Genomic DNA, 17,092 nt, shown 5'->3' with positions numbered 1-17,092 from the left:
TATATGAATAGGAAGACTTTGGAAGGAAATGGGCTGGGTGCTGGCAGTTGGAAGTAGATTAGGTTGGGATATCTGGTCGGCATGGACTGAAGAGTCTGTTTCCGTGCTGTACAGCTCTATGACTCTCAAAGCATGGGACTGGGCCTGAAGTCACAGGCGCTATTGCTGCTTCTGGTCCTGGTTTCATCCCTGACCTAAGCACAGCAAGCCAATTTATTTGAGCCAATAAATTATGTCGATATGTATTTAAATGAAGGCTCGGCCTTAATCGTACCAGATTAACATTTATGTAAGATATGAGTACATTGTATACTGGTACTCTCTGCAATTTAACTTTCTTTTCAATTTTGTCCATTTTGTTTTAATGTGGTGTTCCAGGAATTGGTCCCAAAACTGCCAAGCGACTTGGGTATCTCGGAATTAATAGTATTCATGGGCTACAGACATTCCCTTTAGATCTGCTAGAGAAGGATCTGGGAGTGTGCACAGCTCAACGAATCCACAGGCTCAGCTTTGGCGAGGATGACTCCTGTGTGGTTGCGAGAGGACCACCGCAGGTAATTTTCTTCAATGTAAAGTTACCATGTCCAGAAATTCTTAGGCGAGAACTTTGGATGCAAGTCAAGTACATCATTAGCCAATTTCCGTGTGCAATGGTCTACGTCCAATCTGAGCCGGACACATACAGGCTCGTTGACTTTAAGTGACCTCCATGTTGCTGCAAGCAGCGCATCAAATTTAAAAATGCAAAGGAAGGATTGGTTTCAACACTTGTGAGAAATCAGGTGGGAGCATTCTGTGCTGTTTATTCTCAACTAGTTTTTCCAGTTCTACAGAGGCACAACCAGCAGTAGGCCTTTGTAGCAACTGGCAAGTTTTTCTCAGTCTTGACCTGCCCAGATGTGGAGTCAGGAGGAACACGAATGCCCTACAGAGAATCTGTGGACCAGTGCTGCTCCGCACTCATGTGCGTCTGTCCATTTGCCTCCTTTCTGAACTTCACTGGGGGACATTTGGCGTTCAAACAGTTTGGAATTGAGAACTTCTGGATCAGAAAACTGCTTTGAGGGGGTCTACTTTCTCACCATCCTCAGGTCTCCAATTTCCAGAGCTTTTTGTTCTGGGGAGAGAACTGAGAGCAAATTTGGTAAATGTTTTCAGTATCACGAGCGAGCTGAATAAAGTAGACAGGTGAAGTTGTTCCCAATCGCAAAAGTAACGGGAGCCCACCCCAGACCTACACTGACACGTCCAAGTCACAGAACAAAAGGGCATATACTTTAAAAAGAATGTGCAAAAGAAAAAAAAAATTCTGTCAGCGAACAGTTAGGATCTGGAATGGCTGGAAGTGTGGTCGAGGAAGGTTCACTCGAGGCGTTCAAGAGGGCATTGGATGATTATTTGGATAGAAATAGTATGCAAAGGCATGGAGAAAAATCAGGTGATTGGCACTCAGTAATCATGCTTGTTTGAAGAGGCAGTGCAGACATGATGGGCTGAATGGTCTTCTGCACCGTAACAATTCTGTAATTCTGTATGCATGTGGTACTTGACGTCTGTGTCTGTGTCTGTATACACCCAAATACTGCTAAAGTGGAACAAGGCTTTCTGACTAAGCCAACACCTTCTGAGTGGAAAGAAAGTCTCTTCAACTTTCCTCTTAGCCTCCATCTCTTATCTTAAATCAGTGCCCCTGGTTTTTGACTTCTCTACTAATAGAAAAACTGCTTTTCCATCCACTATATCCATGCCTCTCATAATTTTGTAAACTTCTATCAGATCCCGTCTCAAGGAAAGCAACCCAATCTTTCCTAAATGCTCGAACCTTCCAATCCGGGCAGCGTTGTGATATATTTTCTCTTCTCGAGTGAAATCACATTCTTCCCATAATATGATGACCAGGACTGCACACAGTACTTCAATTGAACTCAAAACGTTAACTCTGCTTTTTCCTCACAGATGCTGCCAGCCCGACTGAGTTTCTCCAGCAATTTCTGTTTTTGTTTCAGATCTTCAGCACCTGCAGTTCTTTGTTATTAATTCCAGTTAATATGTGGGTTCTTAAAATGCCCTACCATGAATACGCATTCCATTATTTTTATACTCTGCTAAAATTTTATGAGTAATTGTTTCTGTGATTCTCCTTGACTATTTGGGGATGTCTAGGACACATCTAGCATGTTTGTCATGTCTGTCTTCTTTACTTCTACTCATTCAGCCTCCTTTAATAGTTCTTCCAAGATATCATCCCTCTTCACCGTTATAATTGATTTCTTGATCAATATTGCACGCTGCCTCTCCTCTCTAGCCCCTCTCTATCTCATATGAATACTCTAAAAACAGGAATCCTCCCTGTCTTTCAGCCAAGCCTAGCTCATAGCTTTAATACTCAAACATGTCTAGTTATGCACTCAGCTTGTCCCTCAGGCCCTCTGCATTAAAATATGTTCCATTAAGCTTTGCTAATCTCACTCTCTCTTAACTAGTCTATATTTCCTCTGCCTTCCAGACTGACTAATCCATTCCCTCTCTGCGTGCACCTTAAGCTGCAGAGTAACCACCTGCGGAAGCGTGCCGTGTACTAACCTCTCAGCCTCATGCACCAACATGTCGCCAGTGGCCATTCAAGCTCAAAAACCCTAAGTTCAAGGTATTCCAGCTGAAGGTACTCCCTGTACTCATGTTCATCCAAACTAGAGGAATTGGTGATGCAGGGACAGTTACAACATTTAAAAGACATTTGGACAGGTACAGCAGTAGGAAGGGTTTAGAGGAATATGGGCCAAATGCAGGAAAATGAGACTAGTTTAGTTTGGGAAACTTGATTGGTTTGGATGAGTTGGACTGAAGGGCAGCACAGTGGCTCTGTGGTTAGCACCACTGCCTCACAACGACAGGGACCTGGGTTCGATTCCAGCCTTCATGACTGTGTGGAGTTTGCACGTCCACTCCATATCTGCGTGGGTTTCCTCCGGGTTCTCTGGTTTCCTCCCACAGTTGAAAGATGTGTAGGTTAGGTGGATTAGCTGTGCTGAATTGTCCCATAATGTCCAGGGATGTGTAGGTTAGGTGGATTAGCCATAGGGAATGCAGTATTGCAGGGATAGGGTAAGAGAGTGGGGTCTGTGTGGGCAAGTTGTTCAGAGGATCAGTATGGACTTGATGGGTGAAATAGGTGAAAGTGAGGACTGCAGATGCTGGAGATCAGAGTCAAGATTAGAGTGGTGCTGGAAAAGCACAACAGGTCAAGCAGCATCCGAGGAGCAGGAAAATCGACGTTTTGGACATCATTCCTGATGAAGGGCTTTTGCCCGAAACGTTGATTTTCCTGCTCCTCAGATGCTACCTGACCTGATGTGCTTTTCCAGCACCACTCTAACCTTGATGGGTGAAATAGCCTGCTTCTATGATTCTATGGTTCTGTGAAGGGTTTGTTTCCATGTTGTATGACTCTGAGTGTTTAGGATTCATAAAACATAGAACACAGAACTGTACAGCGCAGGAACGAGCCCTTCGGCCCAAAATGTTGAGTCAAACATGAAGCCAAATTAATCCCTTCTATCTGCCTTTGGTCTGTATCCCTCCAGTCATTGCATATTTGTGTGCTTATCTAAAAGTCCCTTAAACGCTCCTATCGTATCTGCCTCTACCACCACCCCTGGCAGTGCGTTCCAGTCACCTACCAGTCTCTGTGTAAAATACTTGCCCCTCACCTCTCCTTTAAATTCACCTTAAATGCATGTTCCGGTATTAGATATGTCAATTCTGAGAAAAAGAGTCAGACTGTCAACTGTCTCTATGCATCTCATTATTTCATAGAGTTCTATCAAGTCTCCCCTCAGCCTCTGCCACTCCAGAGAAAACAACCAGAGTTTTTCTAGCCTCTCCTTATAGTTCATACTCTCTGATCCATGTAACATCCTGGTAAACCTCTTCCGCACTCTCTCCAAAGCCTCCACATCCTTCCTGTAATGTGGCGACCAGAACTAAATGTAATCTAAGTGTGGTCTAACCAAAGCCTTATAGAGCTGCAATATGACTGAATTCCCGACCAATAAAGACAAACTTGCCATACACCTTCTTTACCACCCTATCTACTTGTGCAGCTACGTTCAGGGTGCTATGGACTTGAACACCAGGATCCCTCTGTACGTCACTGCTGTTCAGGATCCTGCCATTAATTGTATACTTTTCCTTAACATTTGATCTCCCAAAGGGCAGCACCGCACACTTACCTGGATTAAACTTCACCTGCCATTTCTGCAACTGATCTATATCCTGATCTGCAATTGATCTATATCCTGAACAACCTTCTGCACAATCCACAACTCCACTGATCTTTGTATCGTCCGTAAACGTACAAACCCACACATCTACATTTTCGCCCAAATCATTTATATATGTCACAAACAGTAGAGGTCCCGGCAGAACACCACTGGTCACTGACCTCCAGGCTGAAAAACACCTCCACCAGTACCCTCTACCTTCTATGGGAAAGCCAATTCTGAAACCACGCAGCCAAGTCACTGTGGATCCTGTGCATCTTAATCTTCTGCATGATCCTACCATGAGGGACCTTGTCAAAAGCCTTATTAAAATCAATATAAACAATATCCACTGCACTCTCTCATCAATCACCTTCGCCACCTCCTTGAATAATTCAATCCAGTGAGTAAGACATGATCTTCCCTGCTCAAAGCCATGCTGACTGTCCTTAATTAGGCCGTGGTTTCCCAAATGCGCATAAATCCTATCCCTACAAATTCTCTCCAACTACTCACCAGTCTATAGTTTCCTGGACTATCCCTATTTCCCTTCTTGAGTAAAAGGAACAACATTAACTACTCACCAGTCCTCCGGGACCTCTCCAGTGGCTAGCGAGGATACAGAGATCTCGGTCAAGGCCCCAGCAATCTCGTTTCTTGCCTCTCTCAATAACCTGGGGTAGATACGATCAGTTACTCAGGATTTATCCATCTTAATGCTCTTCAAGAGACCCAACATCACTTCCTTCTTATTCTCGAATTGTCCTTACATCACATTATCCTCTGTATCCTTCACCTGGGTGAATATCAATTCAAAGTTAAGATCTTACCCACATCCTCTGCCTCAAAGCACAAGTTCTATCCTTTATCCATGAGTGGTTTGACCTTCTCCCTAGTTACCCTCTTGTTTTAATGTATCTGTAAAATGCCTTGGGATTCTCTTTAACTCTACTTGTCAAGATTATTTCATGGCTCCTTCTTGCTCTCCTAATTCCCTGCTTGAGTTCTTTCCCGCTTTCTTTACAATCCTCACGGACCCTGTCCCATTTTAGCTTCCTAAACCTTACATATGCTTCTTTTTTCCTTTTGTGTAAATTCACAAACTCCCTCTTTAAACAATTCCCACATGTCAAATATGCACTTGACTGATAACAGCTGCTTCCAATTAACACTCCCTAGCTACTATCTAATATTGATGTAATTTGCCCTCCCCCAATCTCATACCTTGCCACAAGATCCTGACTTATTCTTAGCTATCTTAAAACCTAAGTCGTTGTGATCGCTGTTTCCAAAATGCTCTCCCACTGAAAGGTTCAGTCACCTGGCCAGGCTTATTAGTCCAGACAATGTCCAGTATGGCCCTTCCTCCATTTGGACTATCCACATACTGTTTCAAGAAACCTTCTTGGATGCATTTAAATTCTGCCTGGTCTAAGCCTCTTGCTCTAAGGGAGGCCCAATCAAAGTTGGGGAAGTTAAAGTCACCCACTATGAAAACCCTGTTGTTATTGCAGCTTTCTATAATCTGCCTACATATTTTTCCTCAATGTCTCGGTTGCTGTTGGGGGGCTTATAGTATAACCCTAACAGAGTGGTTGCACCCCTCTTATTTTTGAGCTCTGCCCATATTGTCTCAGTGGATGAGCTCTCCAGTATGTCCTCTCTGTGTGCAGATGCAACATTCTCCCTGATTAATAATGCAACTCCTTCACCACTTTTAACTTTCTGTCTAGCTCGTCTAAAGCAACCCAGTCATGGAACATTGAGCAGCCAGTTCCTGTCCCTGTCTCAACCAAGTGTCTGTAATGGCCACAACAACATGGTCCCATGTACTGATCCAGGATCTAAGCTTGATTTCCTTACCTATAATGCTCCTTGTATTAATAAACACACTTCAGTCCATTAGTACCATCATGTTCATGAACTGTCTCTGCCTATCTTTTCTTTCTGATCCTAACATCTACCTTACCCTCAATCTCTCCACTTGCTGACCTGCTGCTCTGGTTCCTAGCCCCTGGCCACTCTAGTTTAAACTCTGCCAAGCAGCCTAGATTAGATTACTTACAGTGTGGAAAAAGGCCCTTCGGCCCAACAAGTCCACACTGACCCGCCGAAGCACAACCCACCCATACTCCTACATTTACCCCTTCACCTGACACTACGGGCAATTTAGCATGGCCAATTCACCTAACCTGCACGTCTTTGGATTGTGGGAGGAAACCAGAGCACCCGGAGGAAACCCACGCAGACACGGGCAAAATGTGCAAACTCCACACAGTCAGTCGCCTGAGGCGGGAATTGAACCCAGGTTTCTGGTGCTGTGAGGCAGCAGTGCTAACCACTGTGGCACCGTGCCGCCCACCCACCGTGCCACTGTGCCGCCCACCTAGTGAACCTCCCTGTGAGGATGTTGGTTCCCGTGCAGTTTAGGTGCAACCTGTCCCTCTTGTAAGGTCACCCCTGCCCCAGAAGAGTTCCCAATAATCCAACAACCTGAAACCCTGCGTCCTGCACCAGCTCCTTAGCCACACATTCATCTCTCCTATCTTCCTATTCCTATACCTCACTAGCACATGGCTCTGGTAGTAACCCAGAAATTACTACCACTGAGATCCTGCTCTTCAGCCTCTTTCTTGACTCCCTGTACTCACTCTGCAGGACCTCATCCCTCTTTTTACCTATACCATTGGTACCAATATGCACCGTGACCTCTGGCTGCTCACCCTGCCCCTTAAGATGTCCCTGCAACCAATCAGAGATGTCCCTGATCCTGGCACCAGGGAGACAACACACCATCCTGGAGTCTCGAATGCGGCCACAGAAACACCTGTCTGTGTCCCCAGCTCTCTTGGATCTTGCCTGACTGTGCTCTACAGCAGAGCCAGTTGTGGTGCTACAGGCCTGGCTCAATAGACAATAGTTGCAGGGGTAGGCCATTCAGCCCTTCGAGCCTGCAACACCATTCAATATGATCATGGCTGATCATTCCTAATCAGTATCCTCTTCCTGCCTTATCTCCATAACCCTTGATTCCACTATCTTTGAGAGCTCTATCCAACTCTTTCTTAAATGAATCCAGAGAATGGGCCTTCACTGCCCTCTGGGGCAGAGCATTCCACACAGCCACCACTCTCTGGGTGAAGAGGTTTCTCCTTATCTCTGTCCTAAATGGTCTACCCCGTATTTTTAAGCTGTGTCCTCTGGTTCGGCACTCACCCATCAGTGGAAACATGTTTCCTGCTGCCAGAGTGTCCAATCCTTTCATAATCTTATATGTCTCAATGAGATCCCCTCTCAGTCTTCTAAACTCAAGGGTATACAAGCCCAGTCGCTTCAGTCTTTCAGTGTAAGGTAATCCCGCCATTCCAGGAATTGACCTCGTGAACCTACACTGCACTCCCTCAATAGCCAGAATGTCTTTCCTCAAATTTGGAGACCAGAACTACACGCAATACTCCAGGTGTGGTCTCACCAGGGCCCTGTACAGCTGCAGAAGCATCTCTTTGCTTCTATACTCAATTCCTCTTGTTATGAAGGCCAGCATGCTATTAGCCTTCTTCACTACCTGCTGTACCTGCATGCTTGCCTTCATTGACTGGTGTACAAGAACACCCAGATCTCTCTGTACTGCCCCTTTTCCATAAATTGATTCCATTGAGGTAGTAATCTGCCTTCCTGTTCTTGCCACCAAAGTGGATAACCATACATTTATCCACATTAAACTGCATCTGCCATGCATCTGCCCACTCACCTAACTTGCCCAGGTCACCCTGTAATCTCCTAACATCCTCATCACATTTCACCCTGCCACCCAGCTTTGTATCATCAGCAAATTTGCTAATTTTATTGCTGATACCATCTTCTATATCATTAACATATATTGTAAAAAGCTGCGGTCCCAGCACGGATCCCTGCGGTACCCCACTGGTCACTGCCTGCCATTCCGAAATGGAGCCATTTATCACTACCCTTTGTTTCCTATCAGCCAACCAATTTTCAATCCAATCTAGTACTTTGCCCCCAATACCATGCGCCCTAATTTTACTCACTAACCTCCTGTGTGGGACTTTATAAAAAGCTTTCTGAAAGTCCAGGTACACTACATCTACTGGATCTCCCTTGTCCATCTTCAGAGTTACATCCTCAAAAAATTCAAGAAGATTAGTCAAGCATGATTTCCCCTTCATAAATCCATTCTGACTCTGTCCTATCCTGTTACTACTATCCAGATGTGCCGTAATTTCATCCTTTATAATAGACTCCAGCATCTTTCCCACCACTGAGGTCAGACTAACTGGTCTATAATTTCCTGCTTTCTCTCTCCCACCTTTCTTAAAAAGTGATATAACATTAGCCACCCTCCAATCTTCAGGAACCGACCCCGAATATATGTGGGTGGCATGGTGGCACAGTGGTTAGCACTGCTGCCTCACAGCGCCTGAGACCCGGGTTCAATTCCCGCCTCAGGCGACTGACTGTGTGGAGTTTGCACATTCTCCCCGTGTCTGCATGGGTTTCCTCCTGGTGCTCCGGTTTCCTCCCACAGTCCAAAAATGTGCAGGTCAGGTGAATTGGCCATGCTAAATTGCCCGTATTGTTAGGTAAGGGGTAAATGTAGGGGTATGGGTGGGTTGTGCTTCGGCGAGTCGGTGTGGACTTGTTGGGACGAAGGGCCTGTTTCCACACTGTAAACTAATCTAATCTATCGAACTCTGGAAAATAATCACCAACGCATCCACAATTTCCCGAGGCACATCCTTCAGTACCCTGGGATGTGGACCATCAGGCCCCGGAGACTTATCAACCTTCAGACCTAACAGTCTCTCCAACACCAAATCCTGGCAAATATAAATTCCCTTAAGTTCAGGTCCTTCAGCCACTGTTACCTAAGGGAGATTGCTTGTGTATTCCCCAGTGAACACAGATCTGAAGTACCCATTTAATTACCCATCTGAAGTACCCATTTAATAACAGCTCCTGCTGTTATACTCCCGTGAGGGGCTATCCCCATCAGCAGTATGCCAAACGATATGCCTGTTAGAGAGAGGGGAATAGCCACAGAAGACTCATACACTATCTGCCTACCTCTCCTGGTGGTCACCCATCTACCTGACTGAACCTGTGGTATGCGCACCTCCCTGTAAGTAGTATCTATCACACTCTCTACCCACTGTATGCTCCTCATTGTGTCCAACAGCTGCTCCAACTGAATGACACAGTCTGTAAGGAGCTACAACCAGTCACACTATGGGCAACCACAGGCCTAAGTTCCCCAGAGATATCTCAATTAAATAGAATATGGATCCTTTCCTTCATTTTACCCTTACTCCTACTGAAGTGTATACATTAAACATGAGAACTTTTTTATTTCAAAAATATACTTTATTCAAAAAAAATCTAAGTACACAAAACTGTTCTATCTCAGACCTTCTAGACTTGAGAATTATAATCTTGTTTATGTTCCAAATATCTTTCAGGTCTACCACCAGTCTGTCTGCTGCTCTCTTGTTAGAGCTAAATCTTCTGAATCCAATCTCAGTGTCACTTGAATTTCTTTTAAACACTTTGTATTACAGGGCACTGAAATGCAATGGTGTCAAGGCAGCAAAGCAATAAGACCTGGTTCAAGAAGATCAGTGAGCCAACCATTGTTAGGCCAGCTGAACCCAGTTTATACAGCGTTTGTGTTGGGGGGAAGATGGAGGGGAGCGGGTCAAATTGTACCTTCCTAATCTGCCTAGATTTGTGTGATGTGATCCATTTACATCCTGAACTAATCATGACTTTTTCTGGAAAATAGCTTTAATCACTTGCACAGGTCTAAGACAATTTAATAAGAGCCTTCATGTTTTCCTCAGTCCCTCAGTGATGAAGATACCTTCAGGATGTGCTCCTCATTAGATGAAATTAGAATGAGAATTGAAGAGCTGCTGATCAGTCTTCTAATCAGGTTGGTGAAGCATTTTCAGATTAACTTCTAAAATTGTTTTAGATGTTGGCATTGAAATAATGATATGATGCCATGTTTATTTAAGAAGAGCATACTTTTTAGGAAGAGATTTGCCTGAATGTTAGTCTGTAAGACATGAATCTTCAATGATCAGGTCATAAATCATGTATTCCAGTGCCAAATGTATGCTTTAATACTCCAGGTTACAGGAATGTTGACATTTAGCAATGTCAGCTTTGCTTCTCCTCACATGCTGAGCTGTCTCACTGTCCCTTTAATTGTGTTACGTCCTAACACTGGTTACTCAGGAAATGTTAAACGCAATATTTCGTATCATTAACATCCCTCAACTTTTGGAATATAAAACTGACAAAATTTTTAAAAATCACAGAATTAGTTTGTAAAGTAAAAACATTACAAGCTAATTACTGTGCTAGTTATTTACTGTACTGTCTTTGCAAAGCTTTTCCTTGTTGTTTCAGTAAATAAGAGACCAGGACCTAACAAATATAATGATGTGGTCATCTTCATTATTTTGTAAAACTTTGCTTCAATCAACCAAGTGTATTTGCCTTCAGGACATTGTAGATGTTGTTGCAGGTTGCATAAAGATGGACGTGTACCACGGACCATTCGGCTTACAATTAGACGAACTACAGCTTCCAACAAATGGTTTAATCGGGAGAGTCGACAGTGTCCTATTCCAAATCAGCTAATGCAGAAAATTAACACAGGTGATGACTGCCACTGAATCCTTTGGTACACAGCTCAGTGCTTTAATTGAACTGTATACATCTCTTAAAATATTGAGAAATACAGTTGTGCAGTGACATTTACCTCAAGAACAAAGGTCAGCTTTCACTACTATTCCTTTTAAATGAATTGGAAACTGAAAGATCTGGAAAGTCTACATATCCCAGCAATATTCTTCACTCGAATTGATGATTCATTTTTTCAACTGAATTCAATTATATTATCAATGCCCCAAATGCCCTTAACTACACTTTCCTTTGCTACCTATTGAGCAAAGAACTTATTAAAAGTATAATTGATATCCTGTTGCAAAGCCAGGAAAAGTGAATTTACTTTAGAAACCTCAGTCTTACTGTAGCTTTCACAGAGGTCTGCTCCTGGAGCTTGAGAGCTCCATCTTATGGTGGATGCATGTAGCTGCAGAGGACACAGAGAATGCAAGAGAAAATGAGCAGATGTAGCAGCAGCTGTGGAGAGAGAAACAAAGTTAACATTCCAAATCTGATGCGACCATTCTTCCGAATGTGCAGTATTCAGCTGCACACCTGATTGTCAATCAGTGATGGTGATGCGTGTAGAGGAACCACATGGCATACACAAGTTTATGTAGTTATTTTTGTGAAGGATAGGAGGGTCAGTTGTTTAGACTCAAATCACTCTGATGATCCAAGACATCACAGTCAACTGAGGGACTCAGTGAGTGAAAAATGAGTGAAAAGTGATTCAGCAGCCCCCAGCGATTGCAAAAACAAAACTAAAGATGATAAGTATTCAGATATGTGAATGATACACATCCAGGGGAGGTGGGACTTGAACCCGGGCCTCCTGGCTCAGAATCAAAGACATTAGTTAATCTAGTTCAGACGGAACTGAATGCAGTATTCAGGACAAGCATAGTTAATGAATAAAGGGATAACTAGACCCAAAAGAGAGTGGAAGAAGAAGTAGAAGGGAGTCGGGGGTAATAAAAGCTGAGAAAGTAAATTGGATGGGAGGTGGTTTGAGAGGTGGGACCTAGAGGAAGAGGGAATTGGTGTCTACAGTTTAATCTCAATGGAGGGAAGACCATTGGGAATTTTTCCACTGTATTCCCCAGTCACAGGTTGAGGTGCAGCTTGAACCTCAGAATCCTGGCATCACATGCAGTGAAACCGAAGGCACTGTATCGTTATCTTGCTGGAGGGAATCCTCCCCAACATGGATCCAGCATGTAGCCAAAATACCTTGACAATATTCCAGTGGCAAAGCTGTATATCCAGCAGAGGGTGCAGCAAAATGGGGTAGGCAAGAAGACATGAAGAGCAGATGTAGGCCACTTGACCTAGTGAGACTGCTCAGCCATTCAATAAGATCCGTTGTGTTTTGAATCTCCTGTTCCCATCGACCCCTGGTAATCCTTGATTCCCTTGTCTAACAAGAATCTGTCTACCTGTGCCTGTGTTCTGTCTTGTAAAGCAGGGAGTTCCAAAGTCATATGAGTCTTGTTTCTAAAAGGGTGACCCCTCGTTTTAAAATCATGGCCCCTAGTCATTGACTCACATACAGGCGAAAAAATCCTTTCCATGTCCACCTTGTCAAGATGATTCAAGATCTTTTAAGCTCCAATCAAGTCATACCTCACTATTGTAAACTACAGTGAAAACATGTCAAGCCTGAACAATCACTCCTTATAAAACAATCCACTCTTTACAATATCAATCTAGTAAACCTCCTCTGAGCCACCTCCAATGCAAAAGATGGGAGAGTGGAAGGGGGCACAATGCAAACTCAGATTTGGCCAGATCTGGCTGCAGAGAAGGACAGGAGAGTCAGTTGTTTAGACACAAGTCACTCTGATGGTCCACAATATCACAGACAACTGAGGAACTCCAGTAGCCCTCAGTGGAAGAATTGCAAAAACAGAACTATAGATGATAAGTATTCATAAAATGTTTTTAAATGACCATTGTAGTCACCTTGTTTGCTTTTATATATATATATATATATATATATATCACCACTGGCTGAAGTTACAAAGTCTTAAACATTTAATGATTTCGAGTTGCCGGTGTTGGACTGGGGTGGACAAGGTTAGCAATCACGCAACACCAGGTTATATTCCAACAGGTTTATCTGGAAGTACAAGTTTTCAGAGTGCTGCTTTTGCTATAAATTCTGTGTCCCATGATCCTGCCCCACTAGCTACCTGACGAAGGAGCAGCGCTCCAAAAGCTTGTACTTCCAAATAAACCTGTTGGACTATAACCTGGTGTTGTGTGATTTTTAACCTTACAAATTTAAGATTGTCCCACAGTGATCCTTGATGTGTAGAATATGCTACTACACTCAGGTTCAGCCAACTGTTTTGATGTTAATTCTCAACATATTCTATTGTGGGTATTGTCAGTCATAGTTCTACAGACAATTAAAACAAAAAACACCTCTCACAGCTTCACCTACAACGTTGATTGTGCAAGTAAATATTGACACATATTCTCCTATTCTCGAGTTTCTTCCATGTTTGTGTGCTCACACATGCAAATAAATTACTTAAATTAAAATGACAATATTTCTTGGAGGTGTTAGTTATGCACTCATCAACTGAACAAATCTCTAACAGCAACTCTGGCCGCTGCCTGTAATCTCTGTTGCAGGTATTCACCAATTTCACTTGTTGGAAAGTGTATAGGATTTTTAAGTACAGCTCAATAGGAAGTTATTCTTCTGGAATAATTTTGCCATTTTTAAAAATTAGAATCAGTGCTTTCTCTGGGCTCTGATTGTTTTGCAACCATTATACATTCAGTCTTATTCAAACGAGAATTCTTGCTGCTAAATTGACACTGGCAATAGGAGTCCATTATTAGGCCATTTTTCATTCTAAATTTTGTGTGATGACCATGAAGGAAACTTCAGGCTGAGAAACCATTGAGTGGTAATTCTGTTCTTTTCATTATATACCCCAACTCATTCTGTTATTCACTTTTTAAGACTTTTACATTTGTCCATATTACATTTAATTTGCTATTAGCATGCCAGACTCTATGAATAATCAAATTTTCACCATGTTATTAAAGGCATTATGTCTTCCCTTTTACCAAGCTTACAAATAACTTCACAAATATTGATTTTGTTAAAATTTCATCACAACCTAACACTTAATTAAACAATTTTCTCCTAATTGTTCTCTTCTAAAAGTGTTGATTTGCACTACATTTGTATGGTTGCTCCAGGGTCAAATGACTGTAGTCCATGTATAAACCCAAACAGTAATGCCAGCAGATTGATGTTGATTCTGAAGAACATCTTTCTAAGTTCCTCCCTGTCCTCATTTGGCACCTACTCACATCCATGTTCAGACAGGAATCAATGGATAGTGATCATTAGCAGAGCTTTGAACTTTAATCGATTCAGATTTGTTGTGGTTCTGCCATTGAAAAATAGTCTTCCAATACTCACTATCAAGGCCAACATATGAATTGTAGCCACAGAAGATAGTGTCTTGTCCTCCAAGATAATGTCTGTGCATCCAGCAGCAGATAAGAGAAACCCTGTAAGCGGGAGAAATAAGAAAGCATGGTGAGAATGAGTGGGAGGAGAGACACCTTCAAATATGATAACTCCTGGGATAATATGATACCAATTTTTCATCGGAGAAAAGCAACCTCAGGGTCAAAAAATGATGAATTAAATGTTTTTGAGTTTTATCTGATTCCTTTTTGAAGTTCAGGAAATACTTATTCAGTAATTTCCCATTTGGAAAGTCGAATTTCTCCACAATCTATGGAAGTAGCTGGCTGGTTGGGAAAAATGGCCTTTATATTTTGCATGCATTTTTATGTGCCTTCTTCCTGAGTGTAAATGCCTCACTTTTATTCACTAGGTCCCTGTGACACAGTGATCCCACTGGTTGAAATCCTAATGAAGCTGTTTCAAAAGATGGTGGACACAAGATCTCAGTTTTATGTAAGCCTTCTCAGCGTGTGCTTTGCCAAGCTTGTTCAACCCACTTTGGCTTCACCCATCAAGGGATCAATCGGGTTCTATTTGACCCAGAAATCCCCAGGAAAATCAGACTTGAGCCCAAATGGGAAAGTACGTAGACAACTACTCAGACAGTGGAGAGGATCTGATGATGCTGATCCAGGTGAAAATACTGCAGGTCCCTTGCAAGGCATGGAAAGTTACCAAGAGTCTCTCTGGGGAATGTCAGACCATGTTGCTCAGGTTAACCCGAACCTGACAGGCTCAGATTCTAACCTACCACCTGGAATTGATGTTGATGTATTCAAAGAACTCCCAGCTAATATTCAGAAGGAAATTATCGCAGATGCCAGCTCTTCAAAAGGTCAGCTGAAATGCAACAGTAAGAAAGAGCAGTCTACAGAGAAAGAGCTGAGAAAAGGCACCTTCCTGTTCAGGTCCCTAACAGAAGAACAGAGGAAACTTCTGGTACCACCCGACATTGACTGTAGTCCAATCACTTCTAGCTCAGATACTCCTCGTTTAGACGTTCCCAGCAGTCTACCAGATGATCCTGATCCTCAACTGGAGCAGGGTGCTGTTAATGACAATGCGGCCTCCGTGCAAGACTGCCAACCCTCTGGTAAAATCTTGGAATTGGGTAATGTGGAATGTGAGAGGCTCACCCTTCCAAACTCAGGACCTATACCCTCAAATGTGGATCCAAAGGTATTTTCCGAATTGCCCGCTGAGCTTCAGAACGAACTGCTGACCGACTGGAAACAACGGAAGACAGTGCCTAAGAGAAACACTGCTAAACTGGCCAGTAAAGTAAAACCCAATGCACGAGCTAAATCCCCCAAAAAGATTACCAAGTCCAACAGTATTCTGAAGTATTTTAACAAAAATTAGGACTCCAGCATTAGTAAAAGTTGACGCCTGACACCACAATCAGGATTAACTTCTAATAAAACTGGAAGAGACAGGAATGACAGCGCCGGTGCTGGAAATTCAGGCAAACCACCAGAACTACTGATGTGGTGAAAGGGAATTCCCATATGCGTGCAACAGGGTGAATTCTTCTGATGTTTGATGCAAAGGATTTTAGTTTAAAGAGTAAGGGGATTTTCTTTTCCCTTTGTGTGTGTGATTGATACCCAACCCTGGAATACTTGATACAGACGCAATGTTTCAAAAGTGATGGAGTGTTCAAAACTGAGTAACATAAGTATTTCCTTTTCTTTTTGTTGTGTGATTTTTGTCCTTTTCCCACATAGTCTCACCTCATCACTCATCGCATTCCCATAGAGAGAACAGAGAAGCAGCTAGTCTCAATTATTAATAATGCTACTGAAGTTTGAGCTCACCCTAACCCTGACCACATGCTTTGGAATGCTTTCCTACTAGTTCAAAGGGATAGAAAATGTTTCCTGACACAATGCAAGTACTCCCCAATTCAAGATTGTATTCTTAAAGCCTGGGAGTAAGTGACTTCTAAAATGAGCAGCTGAAGAACGTGCTTGTTGTATGAGAAAGTTCAGGACTTTCATCTCGAAAAACAAAGTTGATTCATTATGCACTTGACTGCACTCATAACATAAAGGTGGAATAGCATGACTGAATGAAATGGTTTTAAAATCAGTGTTACCAGGCATGTGTTAAGTTAAACTTTTGATGCCTTTCACATAAAAACGTTTGATCTGTACCAGAGCGTGCAGTTTGCATTTGTGTTATTTTGTATTGCTATTTAGTTGCTTCCATCTGGTTCTGCAAAAATGTATCGTGTTACAGTGTGATTGTGTTAACTAAATTTGTTTTTTAATATATATAAGAAAAGACTAAATTGTTGTCTTATTGAAAATATTAACATGGAAGAAGATGTAAATTGAAGGAGTTCACTCATTTCTGAAATTGCATTAAGTTAAAACTGATCCTCAATATGCTGTGCCTAAATCAAACAGTGAAGCTGTAAAAGGGAGTACAACACACAAATGACGAATGATATGAACTCAACTTCACATAAGTAACCCATGGTTAGTCGTTTTTTGCTTTTAATTTTATCTCCCATTATGAATCAAACCAGAGTTCCCTCCTGTGAAAGGGAGTTTGCAATTGAGAAAACTGGGCCAAGGTGCAGGGAAGACTATGATGCTAAAAGGGGTCCAAATTGGAAGGCAAAATG

General features: G+C 42.6%; 1 protein-coding gene across 2 annotated transcripts in view; it reads left to right on the top strand.

Moving 5' to 3' along the window:
* poli (polymerase (DNA directed) iota) overlaps positions 1-16,615 on the top strand; it is a 77,216-nt gene extending 60,601 nt beyond the window's left edge. For both annotated transcript variants that reach the window (XM_043721093.2, XM_087990611.1), the window contains 4 exons: positions 379-557; positions 10,124-10,215; positions 10,816-10,949; positions 14,831-16,615. In XM_043721093.2, the coding sequence (XP_043577028.1) occupies positions 379-557; positions 10,124-10,215; positions 10,816-10,949; positions 14,831-15,822 (1,397 nt within the window). In that variant the 3' untranslated portion in view covers positions 15,823-16,615. The remainder of the gene's footprint in view (positions 1-378; positions 558-10,123; positions 10,216-10,815; positions 10,950-14,830) is intronic.
* Positions 16,616-17,092: the final 477 nt, after the last annotated feature.

Source organism: Chiloscyllium plagiosum, unplaced genomic scaffold (assembly GCF_037043375.1).
Source record: "Chiloscyllium plagiosum isolate Xiang-an unplaced genomic scaffold, Cpla_swu_hap1 HiC_scaffold_1, whole genome shotgun sequence".
Taxonomy (NCBI): domain Eukaryota; kingdom Metazoa; phylum Chordata; class Chondrichthyes; order Orectolobiformes; family Hemiscylliidae; genus Chiloscyllium; species Chiloscyllium plagiosum.
Note: the sequence above shows the minus strand (reverse complement) of the source record. Positions and strands in the feature narration are given on the sequence as shown.